At 35.0% G+C, this 20,172-nt stretch overlaps 1 protein-coding gene across 1 annotated transcript; it reads left to right on the top strand.

The window, feature by feature from the left end:
• Nucleotides 1-2,206: 2,206 nt before the first annotated feature.
• On the top strand, nt 2,207-12,667 carry RERGL (RERG like; the record flags this gene model as incomplete). Its single annotated transcript, XM_080706105.1, has 5 exons — nt 2,207-2,258; nt 3,403-3,459; nt 7,916-7,989; nt 9,411-9,553; nt 12,385-12,667. 5 exons carry the CDS (start codon nt 2,207-2,209, stop codon nt 12,665-12,667), a joined length of 609 nt encoding a protein of 202 aa, XP_080562231.1.
• Nucleotides 12,668-20,172: the final 7,505 nt, after the last annotated feature.

Raw genomic sequence — 20,172 nt, 5'->3', positions numbered from 1 at the left:
GACCAATAGAAAGCAAAGAAATAGAAACAGTAATAAAAATTCTGCCATCAGCCGGGCATGGTGGCACATGCTTGTAATCCCAGCATTTTGGAGGTGAGACAGGAGGACTGTAATTCCTAGACAGCCTCATCTACTTAGTGAGGCCCATTTGCAACTCACTGAGTTCCTATTTCAAAATAAAGAATAAAAATTAAGGCAAAGGGTATAGTTTGGAGGTAGAATTCCTCCACAATGGAATTCTACTCAGCAATAAAGAAGAACAAAATCATGTCATTCGTAGGAATATGGAAAGATCTGGAGAACAGAAAGAGAAGGGACATATATTTTCTCTAATATACTCAAGCTGGGGAGTATTAGGGACACCCAAGGGACTCCAGATAATAGAGGAGTAACCTCACTTAAGCCAGAAAGGAAGGGTAGGGGAAGAAGAAGGCTGAGGTTCATTAATGGCCTACGAGCGATTAGGAAGAGGTGGGCTAAAATGTTAGCTTGCTTTTGAAAAAAATTAAAGTACTTTCAAGAAAATCACTATATATCTACAGAAACACTGACATACATTTTTCTGAGAAGACAAAAAGGGCAACTGGCTGGGGCGTAATTACCGTGAGCTATCGTGCTTCGGCCATTAGAGAGGTGGTGAGAAATTGGGACCTCGAGAAACAATAAACACCTCAAGAATAATTCAAAAGAGTAAAATAAATACAGCATCATTACCTTGAAAAGATAATTGCAATTATAAGAACACACACTGAGAAAAATTAGCAAAGCCATTCAATTATTTAGTCTCATGCGTGCTTTGAGAACCTTTGGAAACTGGTGAGATATTCATCATTTTTCTTTTGAAAAAAATGTAGGCTTGTGTAATTCAGTTAATTACTGACATTACATATTGAATAAAACATTTCTTTTGAATGTGATACCTGAGTGAAAGATGATCTTTCAAGGCTGGTTCCAAACGCGTTTAGGAATATGAAGGCACAGCTTTCATAGGTCAATTCTGTTGCTAACGCCAACTGAACATCTAAATAGCACGAGAATGATACAAACATCTCCATCTTGTTCAACTGCAATTTATACAGATGCATGTATGTAATATAGTAAAAATCATATACAGTATGTTATATTATAGTCTAACATCAAAAACGGTGGTTTGTAAAGGGAAGTTAAAGAAGAATATGGGCATTGCAAATTCCACTGCAGAAGGCATTACAATGAGTTTTTCTCTAAATAGAAGTTAATGTCCACAAATAAGCACTCTTAAAATTATGTATATTATATACATATCCATATAAATTATGTATGTGTATATGTACATGTATACAATATATTGTTTATATATTTATACAAATATATATTCGTGTATTATTTACTTGTGTGTATACATATACACACAATATATAATGTATAACACATATATATATTATATGTATACACACACATATATATTGTTCATAAAGGTGACTTTATAGAGTGAGTTGATAGGGAAAAAAAAGAGTTACAGTCATTGGTAATCAATCCTGAAATTTCAAAACCCAACTAATGAGAGTTTCAGACAAGCATAATGCAGAAAACAAATTGAAGTCAGTGTGTAAAGGGCTAACATAGTAACATTTCCTAAAACTAAAAAGCAGAAATTTCCTGGGTGAAGAAAGTGACGAGCATCAGAGAATTACACTATCAAATTTAGAATATAACAATAGCAAAAGACTCCAAAGAAGAAGGAAAGGGAGGCCTTTCGCCTGCCCTTGAAGTCCTATTTTAATAAACTTAATAATCATTATAAACAAATAAACAAAGCTGATCCAATAAAAGTAAACTTACAGGATATTCCCTCATCCTCTAAAAAACTTGCAAATAAGACATAATTTTAGGATCCTTGAAGAAGATAGATTCCAAGTTCACAAAAACAGAGAATCAGGAGGTAAGCTTTTGCCAAAAATACATAACCAGAATTCTAATAAAACTTAATGTCAAAATACTAACTCTGTTTTTTTAAAAAATGGAATACATTGAGAACTCCTTCAGGAAAACATTTTAAAAGTTATTATTAGATGGTAGAAATATGGGGCGGAGTTAGTTGGTCTCAGAGAAATGAGAGCAGCAATAAAAAAGAAGTAAACACACACACACACACACACACACTTGGCTCAGATCCGCAGAGTTTCAGCAGCGAGGCATGGACTGACGGAAGAAACAGAGGAGCAAGATGAATGACATCAAACTCGCTATCCTGGGTGGCGAAGGCACAGGCAAATCTGGTGAGTGGCGATGTCTTCTGTGGCACGATGAGGGTGTAAAATGAGCGAGAAACATATTGGCACACTACATCATAATGATATGTGCATATAATATATGACATATGACATATATATATCTATATATAATAACTTCACCTGTATAATAACTATTTCTCTCTCCGGGGTGATATGCACATGATTTTTCTGCAGCAGTTTTCAATGTTATAGGAAAGTAACTGTGTATTTATAAAATACATCTATCACTATCCCAGATACTCCTCACTCCAAGGCTTCTGCTCCCACCCCCCAGCTGTGGCTAAACAATGGCTCCCGAAAGACTTTTCTGCTCTTAGACAGAGGGTGGAGAGAGATGCATGGGGTGTGATTGTGTATAAGTGTGGCGTTGCTGAGATGAAAGACTTTTGGTGGAGACATGGCTTGGTGGAAGCCTTTAAATAGGCAATGTGTACATTTGTGTAAGTTTTGGAAACCATGGTTTGCTTTTGCTTTGCTTTGCTGTCCACTGATGTCTGAATGATAACAAACATGCCAGCAATGGTCGCCTTATCCTCATGATGATAACTAGGCGAATGCCCAGATACATAAACTGCAGTAAAATAAACAAATACCAGAGATCCGCTTCCTGGATATTAAAAAAAATACTTTGATTGGTGCATTGTAGTCTGACATAATAATGTAGTTCACAGTGATAGGGATGTACACAGCACTATTTCCTTAAACAACTGCAAATCCTTTATTATCCTCAAACAACTGCAAATCCTTGGTATTATCCTCATCACTCTTTCATCCGGCATCTTGGAGGCAGACTTAATTTGATGAAGAATGTAAGAGTTTTGCATTTCAAATGAAATGAGAAATCAGTATGATGAAATGTAAGTTGCCATATGTGTCTGTGTTCATGAATTAACTATATCTTGTTTTAAATTTATAGAACAGGAAGATTACATTTTTCTAGCTTCATAATCATTATGCTAAAACCATGGAAACATTGTTGACTATTATTTAGACCAGGATTTAGTAAAATTTTAAGACCTTCATTAGTGCTTAGCAATTCATGAGCTGAAAGATAAAACTTTATGTCCATTACTAAATTATCTGTATCCAAAATACAAAGATTCTTAAATTCAGCTTGCTTATTTTGCAGCTCTTACAGTAAGATTTCTTACAAAACGATTCATTGGAGAATATGCATCTAATTTTGGTAAGTCATTACAATCCAGTTTTTTGTCTTAAAATTTCAATATCACAGTTAAACCTAATATCAGAGAAGTTTTTTTTTTGAGGAGGAGAATCTGCAATTGTTATACTTACAAAAAAGCATTAATTTATAGATTCTGTAAGAAATGCCAAAATGGGAACTTGAATTGCATGTTCCTTTAAGGTAAAATTTACCCACTTTGATAATGAATGAGATATTCATTGGTTTCAAAATTTAGAACTAGAAAAAATATTAAAGTTAGAATCATCTTCCCAAAATACTGCATGAATATTTTTGTCAAAAATTGTGAAAAGGAAAAATTAATGTTCAGAGACCAAGCAAACAAATAACAAGTTTATTGTTATTATAAAGCCATGGGAAAATAGAAAAAAAACATGCCTTGATGAAATATATTATTCCCTAGGTTGTTAACAAACCTCAGAGAAATTCTTAGTAAAATGATCTTAGGATCATTTCACTGACTCCACTATAATTTCATGTTATTTTGATGTGAATTAGCATGAAGTAGGGGGGAAAATCACAGCCCAAACAGTGAGACATTTTTCAACAAATTTGAGTATAGCTTTGCTCTCTATCTACCTATCGTCTATTTATGTATATATATATATATATATATATATATATATGCATGTGTGTATGTATCTGTCTACTTAAAATGGTATTAAGATTTTAAGCAGTCAAAGGCATGAAGGATAATTGTTTTTTCTGTCTCTTTTTTTATAAACGAGAATGATGGAATTACAGAGGATGTGAAATGTGGGAGAAAAGAAAATGATATGTTGTACTCTTCTTTATTTATAGTAAAAAGAGTTAATGATTGCAAGTGTGTTGTTTTTAAGGACAAAGGAATAAATGGGTGTTTAACATTTGTGCGTGAGGTGGCATCATTGGCGTGTCTCATATCTACCTTAAAGAATTGCACTGTGTGTCTCTTCAGGAATGAAACATAGAATTTCAGTACATGTGATATTGTGAACATTTCACGTGAGAGTTGAAAACAGATTACAGTAAGAAGAAACACATAAAAAGAGAAAATCCCAGTGTTTCATTTCTGGGGGCAATGACCTCAGTCACAAAGGTCAACAATCCATCAGCTAGGACTGAGGCAGAAAAACATGTTCCAGAACTCAAGATGAAATTAAACATAAGCAAAATAATCCAATAACTTAACAATAGCAGCAACAACAAAACCTTCACCTTCATGTGCTCTACAATGCAGTTGTATAAACAATGACTTGTTTATACATTTCTGATGCATTTCAATGAGAAATATAATACTTGGAGATACTTTGCAAAGATAAGCAAAAGATCCAAAGGTGGCCAGACCTATGAAAACAAACTAGCAAAAACAACTCCATCTTCTAAATGGAGACCCAAAGGGGAAATAACAGTATTCTTTTTTAAAAATTGAGAGTTGATGACCCTAGCAAGCGTTTTTTTTTTTTTTTTAATTTGAGAGTAGATGTCCTAAAATGTCTAGAAGGAGATTTTATGGTTCAGAGTTGATAGTAAATCTATGAAGTTTAGAAGAAACTTTGAAAATATAATTTAAGGTTTGATCAAACTATAACAAATTTTATTAAATTTAACATGGATGGAGTTTAAAAGTTCACCTTAACTCAATGGGGAGACATTAGTTCCCCAAATATCTACTATGGGTTTCTACTTTAGGAATATTTTCCAGCAAGAATCATGATTGTGTGTGTCAATGTTCTCTTATTATATAGAGAGAAGTAGATTTTTACTAAAACAGTTATAGAAATGGATTAATTAAGTCACTCAACAAATATTCATTGAGTGGCTTCAATGTCCCATGCTTTTCTAGGTAGAAAGATTATAGGAGAAAATGAAAAAAAAAGACAAATATCTATCCCTAATGGAGCTTATAATTTTGAGAGGAGGATATGTTAATCCAGGCCGAAAATTAGATGTAAGAGGATGATAAATACTATGACAGAAAATCGAACAAGACAGGGGAGTGGTACCAATGTGGGATGAGGCAATTTCTCACATTTCCATCAGGTCAGGTCTTGCTGATAATGTGAATTTCAAACAGAGTCTTCATGAACAGGGAGTCATGAAGATGGCTAGGGGATTGTACAGCAGGCAGAAGACAGAATAATTTCTACAGTTTTGAGGAAGGAAATCTCTGAAAACACCAAAGAATGGTTGGTATTGACGGAGTGATTGCAAAAGGCAATAGTCAGAGATCTACAGAGTTCATCGAAATCATGGTGGACTAGAAAATAAGGGATATGCTCAGGCATTTTTAAAAAGTTCATTTTACTTAAGTGAGATTCAAAGTGATTGAAGAAATTCAATTAAATGAATATCTGATTTGGCTACAATGTGGACTTCTACTTTTGCACTGAGAAAGGACCAGGGACAGGAAGGGGGTTGGAGCCTTGAAGCAGATAGCTAATTTGGGATATTTTATTTTAACTAGGTAAGAAATAAGAGTGACTTGGACCAGAGTGTTAGCAATGGAGGTGATGAGATGAAAACTATAGATCCTGAAGGTAGAGTAAAAGGTAATTTTTTTTTGTAAGAGAATAGATATAGGCACAAAAAAAAAAATCACAGAGGATCTTAAGATTTTTATCTGAAAACCTGGATTTATTGATCTGCCACTGAGCACAATGGAAATTTGTGAAAGGCACAGGCTTTAGGGGATCATCAGGTGTTCATTTTCAGGAATGCTGAGGTAGAAATGTCTCTTAGGAATCTAAGTAAACATGTCCAATAGCACGTAACTTGTCTAGAGGTCAGAGGAGAAGCCTGACGTGTAGATATAAATTGAGTTAATCATAAATAACTGATATAGAGAGGCATATTGTTGTATGAGTTCAACAAAGCATTGTAGACAGAGATCTATGTTATTTATTTTTTATTTTTGCGGTTACGGGGGAAGAACTCAGGAGAATTCTACCTCCGAGCTACACCCTAGCTGTATTTTTTTTATTCCTTATTTTGAAATAGCATCTTGTTGAGATGCAAAGGGCCTCACTGAGTAGTAGCTGTGTCTGTTCTCAAACTGCAATCCTCCTGTCTCAGCCTTCCAAACGCTGGGATGACAAGCATGTGCCATCATGCCCAGCCAGGAAAAGATCTATTAAAACTTTAAGATGAGAGAAAAGGAATAAAGAAAACAGGAGGTATGTACACCCATGCTTATAGCAGCACAATTCACCTAGGTACCGGCCTAGGTGTCTATCAGTAGATAAATAAATAAAACAGGCAGTGTATACACACAGTGGAATTTTACTCACTCATAAACAACAAAATTACTTCATTTGCAGAAAAATAGTTGGAACTAAAGAATATCACGCTAAGTGAGATCAGCCAGTCTCAGAAAGTCAAGGGTGGTATGTTTTTTTCTCAAATGTGGAAGTTAAGAAAAGAAGAGGAGCTTTGGATAAATGAGAATATCGGAAGAGAATTACACAAAGGAGGTGAGAGACAGGGAGGGTGAGAAAAGGATCAAAGGAAGGAAAACAGTCGGAATAATGCTGTATCTATTTATACAGGATCCTACCAATCACACCAACATGTACGGGAAGGGAGGAGGGGAAGCTGGGTGGGATGGTAAAGGAAACAAGTGTCGTTGCACATATGTTTGCATTACTTTGAACCCAAGTATGATGTATAATCACAACGCGCCAATAAAAATACAAAGCATGTGATACTGAAGTCCACATGGAGAAGATATTTTACAGGCATGTGGTCAAGTACATTAATGGTGCTACAAATAAGATACATAAGATCTAGACACAGAGCTGGGCGTGGTGGTACACACTTGTAAGCCCAGCATTTGGGAGGCTGAGACAGGAGGATGGCGGTTTGAGGACAACCTCAGCTACTTAGTTAGGCCCTTTACAACTCAGTGAGACCCTGTTTCAAATAAAGAATAAAAAATAGAAATGGGGGTGTAGCTCAGAGGTAGAATGCCTGTGGGCTCCATCCCCAGTACTGCAAAAATTAAAAAAAAAAAGAAAGGAGACAGAACTGATTATTGAGAACAAAAAGACTAGAGTTAGAAAAATTTTAACAATTTCATGAGATGTTGGTAGTAAAAGAGTCAAAAGGAAAAAAAAAAATAATGCTACAGAGCAGACGGAGGCTGAAGGAAGCCATGCTTTCCTTTTCAGAACAAGGGAGCCAGTACAGGGTTAGGTAAATGCCAGTGGGCTATTCACATCAAGGAACACAACTGTGGCATTCACTGAAGGACAGTGGATAAAGGGACACAAACCGTTTGTTAGGAATTTATCTGAGAAAATATAATGCATACACGTGTGTGGCCACCGGCAATGAAGAAAATCCTCTGAAATCCTCAACTCAGATGTGACTGGTTGGATTTAATAGACTACGATCAGATGTGACTCAAGTTTTTATCTGGGAGTTTTTCCATACCAACAATGAATATATGTTTTTGCAGAATCTATCTATAATAAACATTTGTGCTTGGAAGGAAAGCAATTGAAACTGGAAATATATGACCCTTGTTCTCAGGTAAGTAAGACAAACGCTTCTTCTCTTTTTTCAATTATGGTTTGAAGAAGATTAGATAAGGGTAACTGAAACATCCTTTGTGCCAAAACTGAAGTTTCTTCTCAATTATAATTACTAAAATGTTCAGAGATGACTTTTAACGTTACCGATTCTGCTGCCTGGCTTCTCTGTAATTTAATGTAAAAAAATATCATAGCACACCTATCTTTAAAATAGCAATATTAGGTTGCATTCACAACATATTTCTACCAGGTCATAATGTAGCTGTCAGAAATTAACAGTTAAATACAGTTTATGTTTTCACTGAGTTATATTTGCAAAGAGCCAACAAGTAACATACATTCTGAGTACAGACCTCTGTCCTTTCACAATACTAACGTGGCAAAAATAGGATTATGTTAAGTGAGAGAAGAAACAGTCAGTTTAAGGCTTCAAAACAACTCTGTGAAACAGATTCTTTTAGATAAAAAAAGTACTCTGTAAGCATATGTATTTACATATACATATGTTGCATATATTTTATATCTTAATTAATTTGTTTATATATTTATTTGAACACACACATATACTCAGGATTGAAAGTAGGGATATTCTACCTTTGAGCTACACCCCTAGCCCTTCTTACTTTTTATTTTGAAAGAGTATCTCTCTAAGCTGCTTAGGGTCTCATCACTAAGTAGCTGCGGCTGGCCCCAAATTTGCTATCCTCCTGTCTCAGCCTCCCAGGTACTGGAATTACAGGCCTGTGGCACCGTGCTGGTTCTTCTTAAATATTTTCATTAAACTTTGTCAAAATTTTCCTCTTCTGGGTTTAAATCTGACACCAAAAATCAAAAGTATTCCTTTTACTAACATAATTGGAAAATACTTCTTTTCAAAACAAATGCGGATTAGTTCAAAAATCATATTATGATGCCACAATTTTACAAAAACTACAGGTATTTTATAGAACAGTTATAAAATGAGAAATGTATATTATAGTTCTTTTTTATATTTTAAAATCTAATCACTTTTTAAAAATGGTGGTGCTGGGTGGGGATTGAATCCAAGGACATTCTACTTCCAAGCTACACCGCAACCCTATTTTATTTATTATGAAACAGGGTCTCACTAAGTTTTCGAGGGTCTTGCTGAGTTGCTGAGGCTATCCTTGAACCTGCCATCCTTCTGTTTCAGCCTCCCAAGTACTGAGATTACGGGCATACGCCACCATACCTGGCAAAGCGAATCACTTTTGATTAAATAAAGGATAATAAGAAAGAAATAGAGAAACAATGATAGCATGTTTGAGAAAATAGTCTCTGACCCTGTTGAAGTCTCTTCCAGGTGAAATGGGTCACCATTAATTAAGTGTCTAGAGCATAAACTACTGGCGTCAGATCCCAATAGTTTGAACATACTTGCTTTACTTCCAACCACAGAAAGCGAAATTCTCCCTGGCGAATGAGCTTCATTGGGCAGATGGGTTTGTTATTGTGTATGACATCACTGACAGGTCTTCGTTTGCTTTTGCGAAAGCCCTTATCTACAGAATTCGGGAGCCACAAACCAGTCACGGTAAAAGGTAAGGCATCTCATTCCCCGGCTCCTTTCGTTTTAGTAAATCATCACATGGCTGGAGGCATCATTAGGAGGAATTTAATACTGTCTTCCAATTACAAAGTTTAACAGCCCTGAACAGCTCACCTTCCCATTCCACAGGAGTTACACATGTAGTAAAAGAAATAAGATGAGAATACTTTATATCCCGGCTCTCATAAACAGTTACTGGCCCTGGGTAAATGGCTATTTTACAAGACAGCTTCTATTGTTAACATGACACTCACTTGAAAAATAATGGTCCTCTGTATACAAGATAGTTCTCGTTTCAACCTTTGCTTTTTTGTTCCCACAAAAATGTTGAGGATACTAAATAAATCTAGATTTATTATGTTTGGCATCCTGTGAAATCCAATTCCTAGTCAGTGGGTTTTTCAATCTATCACAGCAAAATAGATTGGCTAATCAAACCATTTACAAATTCTAAGTATGAGAATACATTTTTTTCTCCCTTTCGCCTTCTGAAATGAAGAGCCGGTCAACGATACTCCATTGTTAATTGTCTTGACACACATAACTATGGAGAAAGAAGTAACTGCGTATTAGAAAATTGTGCATTGGTAGATAAGAGCCTGAGCTTCTGAGCTTCCCGTTCTAGTTTCCCCCATATTTCACTGTTTTAGCTTCTCATTTAAAGTACATTTGTTCAACATGCTGATGGAAAGGATTCTTGGCTCTTAACCAGTTTTGCCCTTCAAATCCAAAATAATGTTTCCATCTGGTAAGTAAAAATGGCACAACGTTATTACTCCAAATTGGTAAATGTGTTTCACATATCTATTTTAAATGTCCACCACACAAAAGCCATGGAAGTGACAATTGGTAAAGAGTATCTCCCTGTTGCAGTGGACACCCATTCTTGTTTACACTTGACCTGCTTCAATCCCTAGAGCTCAGTTTCCTGATTTTTATAACTGATGATGGTAGGGCAGGAGAAAAGAACATGATTTTACTAAGGTGCTTCATAGCTCTGACTCCATGCCCCAACACGAATGCTTTACAATTCCTACATTTCAAGAATTTAATCTTTTATATTTAGTTACTGGACATAGGGTATAGGAATATAATTCTTTTGGTGTTCATTCAAATCAAGATAATTTCTCAGAAACACTTAAAACACATTAAATAGATAGAAAAAAAACCTATTTTGACATTCTCAAAACAATCTTCTTGATTTATTGACTAAATAATCCCTATTTCCAGTTCTTGATCTATAGAAAAGTTAGGAGCACAAACTATAGTACTCTACACAATAACACCTGCCATTTTGTGGTTCATCCTTCAAAATGCTTTCACCTACTCTTCCTTATTTATGCTTCACGATAGTTTCATAAACTTGACTTAAACTATCTTAGCACCCCTTAAAATTCCACCTCACACAAGGCATCTTCCCTCACCTTTCACTCTCATGTGAATGAAATAATGTTTAGTGAAACCCAGTGCCCACAAAAATTATAGGCTGTCTGCATTTGCTCATCTCTTCCTCACCGTAAGTATCTCTGCAGTTGCATGGCTTTTAAAGGCTAGCAGATTTTCTATATTCTTCAAATGAAATTATTCTCTTATAGTGTTTCAATATAATCCAGGAGAATATATTGGTATTTGTAGAAGACATGTACTTTTATCTTAACAAAGCAACTCTGTGTGTGTGTGTGTGTGTCTGTGTGTGTGTGTGTGTGTGTGTGTACATGTGGGTGTTTGTGTAATGCTAGGGATTGAACCCAGGAGCATTCAACCTCTGAGCTATGTCCCCAGCCCTTTTTATTTTTTGTTTGGAAATAGAGTCACACTAGGTTTCTGAGTGTCTCGCTGTGTTTCTGAGGCTGGCCTTGAACCTGTGATTATCCTACCTCCACCTTCTACACCTTGTAAATACTGGTATTAAAGGTGTGTGCTACCACACTTATCTAGAAACATTTTTCTTTTCTTTTCCTTTCTTTTTTTTTTTTCTTTTTCTTGTTTTGGTAGTACTGGGGATAGAACCCAGGAGCCTTCTACCTCTGGACTATATCCCCAGACCTATTTTTATATTTTATTTAGAAATAGAGTTTCACTAAGTTTCCCAGAGCCTCACTAAGTAGCTGAGGCTGGGGCTCTGAACCTGCATGATCCTCCTGTCTCAGCCTCCCAAGTACTGAGATGACAAGCTTGTGTCACCACACCCAGCTTCGAAACATTTTTCTTAAATAGAAAATGTATACATTTTAATCATGAGATTCAAATTTTCTCTACAGCATATTAAAATGGATATTAATAAATAAAAAGAGCTATTTTTGCTCATAAAAATCAACTGTTCAATTACAGTAACTATATTAGAGATGTTTATCAATCCTTTTGAAAATAATAATAGACATTGAAAATAAAGTAATCATCTCTCATTGCCTGAGATGGCGGTAGAAATTTTTTCTACAGCATTTCATTTAATCTGCATGAAATTCTCAGTTACATGAAGTATTTCACTATCTTTTAAATATAAATAAACTGAAAACAGGAAAGATAACAATCGTACCTGGTTAGTAAGCGGACCTAGAATCCAAGCATAGGTCAATGTTACCTCAAATCCTAAGTTTTAAGAGCATGCTGCTTTTGCATTACTGACTACATTATACCTAAAATAATTTCTGTAAGTAAACTGGGACATGACCTCCCTATACATAACCATAAATACACAGAGACTCTCTATTGCTTTTCTTCTTTGATGCCTAATCCTGTGGCTATAAACCTACCTGTTTTTTGTTTCCACTGGTTAAGAGCGGTTGAAACTGTCGTGTCAGGAATTGCTCGTCTGTGTTGCAGAGCTGCGGAATCTGCGGTGCTCCTGGTGGGCAACAAGCAAGACCTGTGCCACGTGCGGGAGGTGGGCTGGGAAGAGGGCCAGAGGCTGGCCCTGGATAACCGGTGCCAGTTCTGTGAACTGTCCGCGGCAGAGCAGTCTCTGGAGGTGGAGATAATGTTCCTGAGCCTCGTCAAGGATGTTCTGGCAAACTTCAAACTCAAAGAGAAGAGGAGAGCCAGTGGGTCCAGATCAATGGCCAAGCTGATCAATAATGTGTTTGGAAAGAGAAGAAAATCCGTCTAGGAGATGTGCGGCTCTTGGGAATGTGTTATAGTAGAGAGTTTCTGCCATTCACACAGGAATTCAGTTGGAGAGGTGAAAAGATAGGACAGGAACCACAGCTATGTTTCAGAGCTGTAGTTTTCCTTCCGGGCTGACTGTGTCCAGTTCACTCTGCCTCACACACAAGCTCTGGTTCTTAGTAGCAATTTCGCGGCTGCAATCTGCCAGGTGCATTGCCACCCATAGTGCCTTGCCAGGGAGACTCTGCTTATGGGGTGTTATGAAGCTACTGCTTCTGAGTTCTCTGGCTCACTTTATTTGATGTAGATCTTTAGAGAGAAATAAGTACTTATATTGATAAATTAATACATTATAGGGCTTCATTCATTTGTGCAAGTTCCTGGTCTATTCAGTAATAACGTATGGATTTACTTTTGCAGTGTCCTTACAACGATGCAGAGAGTTACCTGATAGGTCTCATATTTTGCTTGTAGTTGTAACTTGTGGCTGATGATGTCCGATTCCTTGCCAATGAATAAATATTATATGGCTAATCTGCTGATGTAACGTTCTGTCATGCCTTCTTGTTTGCTTGTGTGTGTGTGTGTGTGTGTGTGTGTGTGTGTGTGTGTGTTATACTGTGGATTTAACCCAGGGGCATTCTACCTCCAAGCTTCCTCTCCAACCCAAATTTTTATCCTTTATTTTGAAACAGGGTCTCACTAAGTTATAGAGGGCCTCGCTAAGTAGCTGAGGCTGGCCACGAACCCAAATCCTCCTGTTTAGCTTCTAAAGTAATGGGATTACAAGTGTGCGCCACCATGCCCAACTCCTTGCTTGCTTTTTTAACAAGGGCAAGTCTCATGACGAAATTAGCTTAGATAGCTAATATACTATATATATATATATATAGTATATAAACATATATATATGTTTATAGTATATATATACATATACTATAAACATATAATACATGTATACATGTATTATATGTTTACATATAGAGAGTTGTATTATATACATATATACAGAAATTCTCCAACCAGGATCAAAATTATCTAGAATATGAAGTTATTTTAATATCAGTTTTGTTATGAATATATATGAAAATATATGTTAATATTATTCTATATTCACATATATTATCATATATATTTAATATCAATATACTCTCCTATATTAACATATATACATAATATATACACACATATAGAGAGACATTGTTTATATATTATAGGTTAATATAAGAAATATGTCAAATTTCTAATTTTGTTCATATTTTTCCAGACAGCTTAAATTTTTCTTTAGTTTCACTTTTATAGTTAAGCAAAAATGCTTTGGGGATTATTTTGCCTTAAAAAAAACATACTCAGCCAGGCATGGTGGCATATGCCTGCAAACCCAGTCCTTGGTAGGCTGAGACAGGAGGATATCAGGTTTGAAGCCAGTCTGGTAACTTAGACCCTTTTTCAAAATAAAAAAAATATATATAAAAAAGAGGCCAGTCCCAGTGGCACACAAAGTAATCCCAGTACCTGGTACACTGAGATAGAAGGATTACAGGTTGGAGTCCAGTGTCAGCAAGTTAGCAGGGCCCTCAGAGACCCTGTTTCAAAAAAAATAAATAACAAGTAATAAATAAAAAATACAGGGTGTAGTTGGGGGTAGAACAACCTCGGGTTCAATCTCCAGTGTGTGTGTGTGTGTGTGTGTGTGTGTGTGTGTGTGTGTGTGATTTGTTCTCTCTCTCTCTCTCTCTCCTCTCTCTCTCCCTCACACACACACACACACATACACAATAATAAATAATGATGAATGTAATTCTCTTCTAAAGCATCTTGCATATTTTTAAAAACAATAAACACATTTTTCCAAAGTGAGCCAAGAACATCTACCTACAGAAAAACAAAGCCATCAACATGAGCATGGGGGATGCTGTTGGCTGAGGATAGAAAATGTGTCTATAAATCTCAGAGAAAGTTAAGCTGTATCGCCACGCCGGGGCATTGCCTATGCTGGCTCTTGTGAAACAATGCTGTCATACACGCTGGACCGGCTCAGATGAGGTGATGTGTGTGAGGGGCACTAGCGGAGGAAGGGGATGCCAAGGGGAGGGGTCCTAAAATGGCTTTGATTTAATACGAGCCATGCACTATTAATAAAGGGCTTGAATGATACCTGTATGTTTTATAGGTTTATAAATTGGCTGCAGTAAAATATTTTACATCTTAGATCACTAGGTATTGTTTCAGCTTATTATGGGAGATATCTATCTAGAGTTGACTGAATTGTATTAATCTGAACCTAGTTTAATGATGCCTTAACATTTTTATGGGGAAATTTAATGTTTGCAATATCCATGTTCCTTATTTGAAAGCGTGACTTATAGGTTTCTCATCTTCCTTAAATTATAAAATCCTTCAGCTAATAAAGGAAAATGATTATAGTTTGCAAAAAAGGCAAAGTCATTTAACAATCCATATAACTGTCTATTGTAGGGCTTTGCATAATAATTGTAATTTAGCTATTAGGGATTCTAAAGGCTGTTATCAGTCATACTCTGCAATTCTGGGGAATCGGGCAAAGCCCAAATTATTTAATGTATTTTAAATTCCCAAAGAAAAAGAAGGCAAACCATAAATTTGAAATATACTCTATAATGACAAGGTATTATTTTATAGGAAAAGAGAAAATACATCATAACTTTCAAATGTATAAGCCACTGAAGATTATTTTTCTTTCTTTTGTATAGAAATATAACAATTATTATGCTACTGTATAATTATAGATATAACAATTATAAAAATTATATTGCAGATATAACATTTTATATCTATAAACCATTTATATTATATTATATATAGAAATAATAATTATTCTATCATTTTAACAATCAAAATAAAATTCATTCTAAAGAGGGATTCTCCAGACTATAAAATATCAATGACAATGTGGAATTTGATCAACATGTTAGAAATTTTAGAACATCTAAGGCATAGAAAATTAGAAAAAAACGACATTTAAAAATAAAATGGAAACATACTTGGCAATTATATAAAAGTTTAACAATACATTATCTTTATAATTCTGCACCATTTATACCATTCAATTTAGACAAATAAAAAAACTTACAAAACACAGTAGAATTAGATTGAAGCTCTTTCAGCTATTGATGTACTTTCAAGGTAATAAAATATTTAGGTATGGAAATTTTGAGGTACTTTTAGACACAAACACATGTGAGGGTCAAACTTTGATTTGGTGATAAATTGTTTCATTCATACAAGGAACAATTATAAAAAAATTAGTTGATTGACTTTGATTATAACACTATGAGGTCTTAAGAAAAAGAGCCTTAATTTCACTCCTATTTCTTGTGGTTGTTTTCTAAAATAAATACCACATTAATCTGCCTAAAAAGAGCTTTAAAATTGTAGAATTTGATTACTATAAGCTAAACACTTATTTTTAATAATTATGAAGTTAAACGTACTTGCAGATGTAAGTAATAAGTGTGTGTATATGTGTGTGTGTTTGTGTGTGTACATATTTTCAGACAAATAGTGGTTATGTATATATGATTTCATCACTCAGAAAAATAACATGCTACCAAGTAAAGTCAGAGGAAGAACAGGGATAGCTAAATAAAAGAAATAAGGAGGATGAACAGATGGAAGAAATGTTGCATTCGCAATTATAAGATTGCAAAAAACAAATTCCCGGATGGATTCATTTAGGAGAGAAAGCAAAAGGGACCATTACAGAACCAGGAATGACCGACTATATACAGATATCAGATATCTATATACAGGCAGGACACAAAACTAAGATTGAGCCAACAGTTCAAATTATATTTCTCAATACAATTATTATATTAGGAGATAATATTTCCGTTGTTTTCAGAAAACAACCAGATTTGGAGAATTACTAAGCATCTATAAAACATTATAAAAATGAAAGCTGAATGTTTTACAAATGAAAGATTTTGTGCTTTTGGAAAAACAATCTGCGAGAACAACCTTCAAAAATAGAAATTACATCCACTTATGGACTAGGCAAAGTGGACTTAAATGTGATTGTGAAGTTCTGATTAGTTTGGGGAGAATCCTCCTGGAAGTAAGGACTATTGTGTAGTGAAATGGAATTCAAGGTGGCTCTTGACCTCTTTTTGTGATAACTGTGTGATTGAATATGGAGATGGGCTGGACAATACCTCAAGGCCGTTTTCAGTGCTCTGTGTGTCTTATTCTATAGTAAAATAATAACATGTAATTTAGAAACTATACCAAAAGAGAAAATTATTTTTTAAAAATATATTTCTCCTACATTTTTTATTTTTTTAAAAAGGACTATGACTTAGTTTATGATAGTATTATAAAAATTAGGAAGAATATAGTTACTGTTTATATTGTTTTATTTTTTCTCTGAACAACACTCATTACATGTCAGGCATTTAGTAGAACACACAAAATCCTCCATTTGTAAAACTTTCAGACACAATTTTGTTCAATGATGCTCTATAAAACACATAAAGTAAATTAATATCTAAAAATTGAATATCTTCCATAATAAATTTTGAGTGCCACATGGCTTTGATGGATTTATTTTATTTTGGCAGATTCAACATTAAGTCATGTTTATTAAAAAAAAACATAATAGCAGGTATATATTGGCGTATGTTTCTTAACCACAGTGACTTGAGATGCTGAACAATTGAGACCTGAATCCACTGTTTTACAGCTTTCTATTACAATTCTATAAAACAGAGACCATGATACAGAAATTCAGAGTTGTACTAATGGAGGATTGACATTAAAAATAAAACAATTGCTTCCGTTTGGGCTACTTCCAGGTGTGAAAAAGTGCATTTCACCAAGTAGCTTCCACATTTTGATGCCCCATTCTGAAATTCGAGCTTACAAACAATTTCTGCACAACTAGAAAAGTGGCCATGTGTTTGTGCATACTCGACAATGTTCTTCTGAAATGGCCATACTTCTTATCTCTGATAATTTAGGAGCAGCCACAAAAATCTCCTATCTTGCTTCATACATTCAAAGTAAAGGAGAAATAGTTGTGGGAAATTGTGGCTTAGCCTGTACAGCATATTGGGGAAAAAAAAACAAATATAGGTAGAGATTCAGATGTTAGAAGGGCTGAGTAAGGGTGATCATAAGATTTTTATCCCTCCCTCTGTTGATATGGTGGATAACATTTATTGGCTCAATTAGGTTGAGCCTACACAAATCATTCATGATAGGCACAAAATCCATTGATAATGAGGCATGATCTTTTTAATGTGCTATTGAATTTTGTGTTTACATTAGTGATTTTTACATATTAGTATCTCAAAAAATAGCTTGCAAGTTTTCTTCTCTCTCTTCTTTTCTTTTCTTTACTTTCTTTGTTTTTGTTTTTTGTTTGTTTTTTGCACTACTAGGTATTGAACCCAGGGGAATTCTACTTCTGAGCTACACCCCCAGCCCTCCAGCTCTATTTTTTATTCTTTATTTAGAAACAAGGTCTCACAAGTTGCAGAAGGTTTCACTAAGTAGCTGAGGCTGGCTATGAATCTGCATCCTCCTGTCTCAGTCTCCCAAGTACTGGGATTACAAGTGTGCACTACCATGACCAGTTGATGGTATTTTTTAAGAAAAAAAAATCTAATTTTAACTGGTTCTCACAGAAGATAATTTTTTTTGGGGGGGGAACCGGGGATGGAACCCAGGCATTCTACCTCCGAGCTACAACCCCAGCCCTATTTTTTTAGCCTTTTTTTTTGTTTTTTGAAACAGGGTCTCACTGAATTGCAAAGAGTTTCACTAAGTAGCTGAGGCTTTCCGCAAACCACGATCCTCAGGTCTCTGCCTCAATGCTGGGATTACAAGCGTGAGCCGCCATACCCAGCTCTCACACAAGACAATTTTTATATAAAATAGATTTGGAAGTACTGCAAATTTGGGGGAGAGTTTCAAGATAATTTGCTTTAATTGTCCTTTAAATATTTGGTAAGATCCAGCAGGGAATGCATCTTTTCTGAGATTGTGTATCACTGATTCAGTCTTCTTATTCATTATTGGTATTTTCAGATTTTATGTTTCTTCATCATTCAGCCTTGGTAGGTGTAGATTTCAAGGAATTTATCCATCTGTTTTAGATTATTCAATTTTTAGCATATAATCATAGTAGTCTGTTACAATATATTTTATTTTGTATTAACTTATATCTACTTTTTATTTCTAATTTTATTTACTTGAGTATTCTCTTTTTCTTTTTATGTTACCTAATAATTTAGCTAGCTTTATCCTTTCAAAAACCAGCTTTCAGCTGCATTGGCATTTTTCTATTGTTTTTATAGTTTTTCTTGTTTACTTCTATTCTAATTTTATTATTTATATCTTTTGGCTAACTATGAGCTTTGTGATTTCTTAAAATAATTCCTTGAATTATGTATTTGAGCTTTTTCTACTTTTTTAAAACATAGAGTCCTATTATTAATACATTTCTCTCTTTGAACTATATATCCTCCAGCCCTATTTTATTTTTATTTTGAAACAGGGTCTTGCTAACAGCACTGGTTGAGACTGACCTCAAATGACCTATTTGTTGCTCAGGAGGATGCTGCTTAATTTTCACACATTTGTAACTTTTGGATTCTATTTTTGTTACTGATTTCTAATTCGAACCACTGAGGTTTTAAAAGATAAATAATATAGTCTGAGAAAAATGGTGACCGTGGGATACAGCACATCTCAGTAGCTGTAGCAAATGAAAATCAACTATGGAGAAGGCAGATCCTCAAAAAGAAAAACAAAGCAGCAGTGGAAGAGAAAATATAAGATGAAACCAAAGGGATCAACAATTTCTTCAAAGAAAAAAGTATCCAAAAATATTTCAAACATAGTAAAAGAGGTTGATACACAGGTACAGACAGTTTCTAGAACCCCCTTTTGACAAGATGAGAGAAAAGCTTCACCATGCCACATAATAGTTAAGCTGACCAATGTAGAGTCCAAGAAGAGAATCTTCAAGGCAACAAAAGCAAAAGACCAAGTGATATTCAGAGGCAAACCAAGAGAATAAATCCAGGCGTCCCACATCAAGTCATAAAAGCCAGGAGGGCCTCAAGAAAGATATTATAAACTGAAAAAAAACAACTTGTAGCCCAAAATTTTCTACCCAGCAAAACTGTCCCTCAAATTTGATGGAGAAATAAAAAAATCCTCCATGACAAGCAGCAACTTAAAAAAAGTTGTCTTCTAAACCAGCATTATAGAAAATTCTCAAAGAGATTAACTGCAAAGAAGAAATAAATAATATATGCCAGAACCAGAAAAACAAAAATCTACATCAAGCAAACAACTAAGAAAGAAAGAACAAACACTACCTCAAACAGAAGTTAAAATTAAACATCACGCCAGGCATGGTGGAGCACGCTTGTAATCCCAGCATTTGGGAGGCTGAGAGAGGAGGATCATGGTTTGAGGACAGCCTCAGCTACTTAGTGAGGCTTTTGGCAACTCAGT

This window comes from Muscardinus avellanarius, assembly GCF_963383645.1.
Source record: "Muscardinus avellanarius genome assembly, chromosome: 11".
In the NCBI taxonomy this organism is placed as follows: Eukaryota; Metazoa; Chordata; class Mammalia; order Rodentia; family Gliridae; genus Muscardinus; species Muscardinus avellanarius.
The sequence above is the reverse complement of the archived record's forward strand: the minus strand, read 5'-3'. Positions and strand labels throughout refer to the sequence as shown.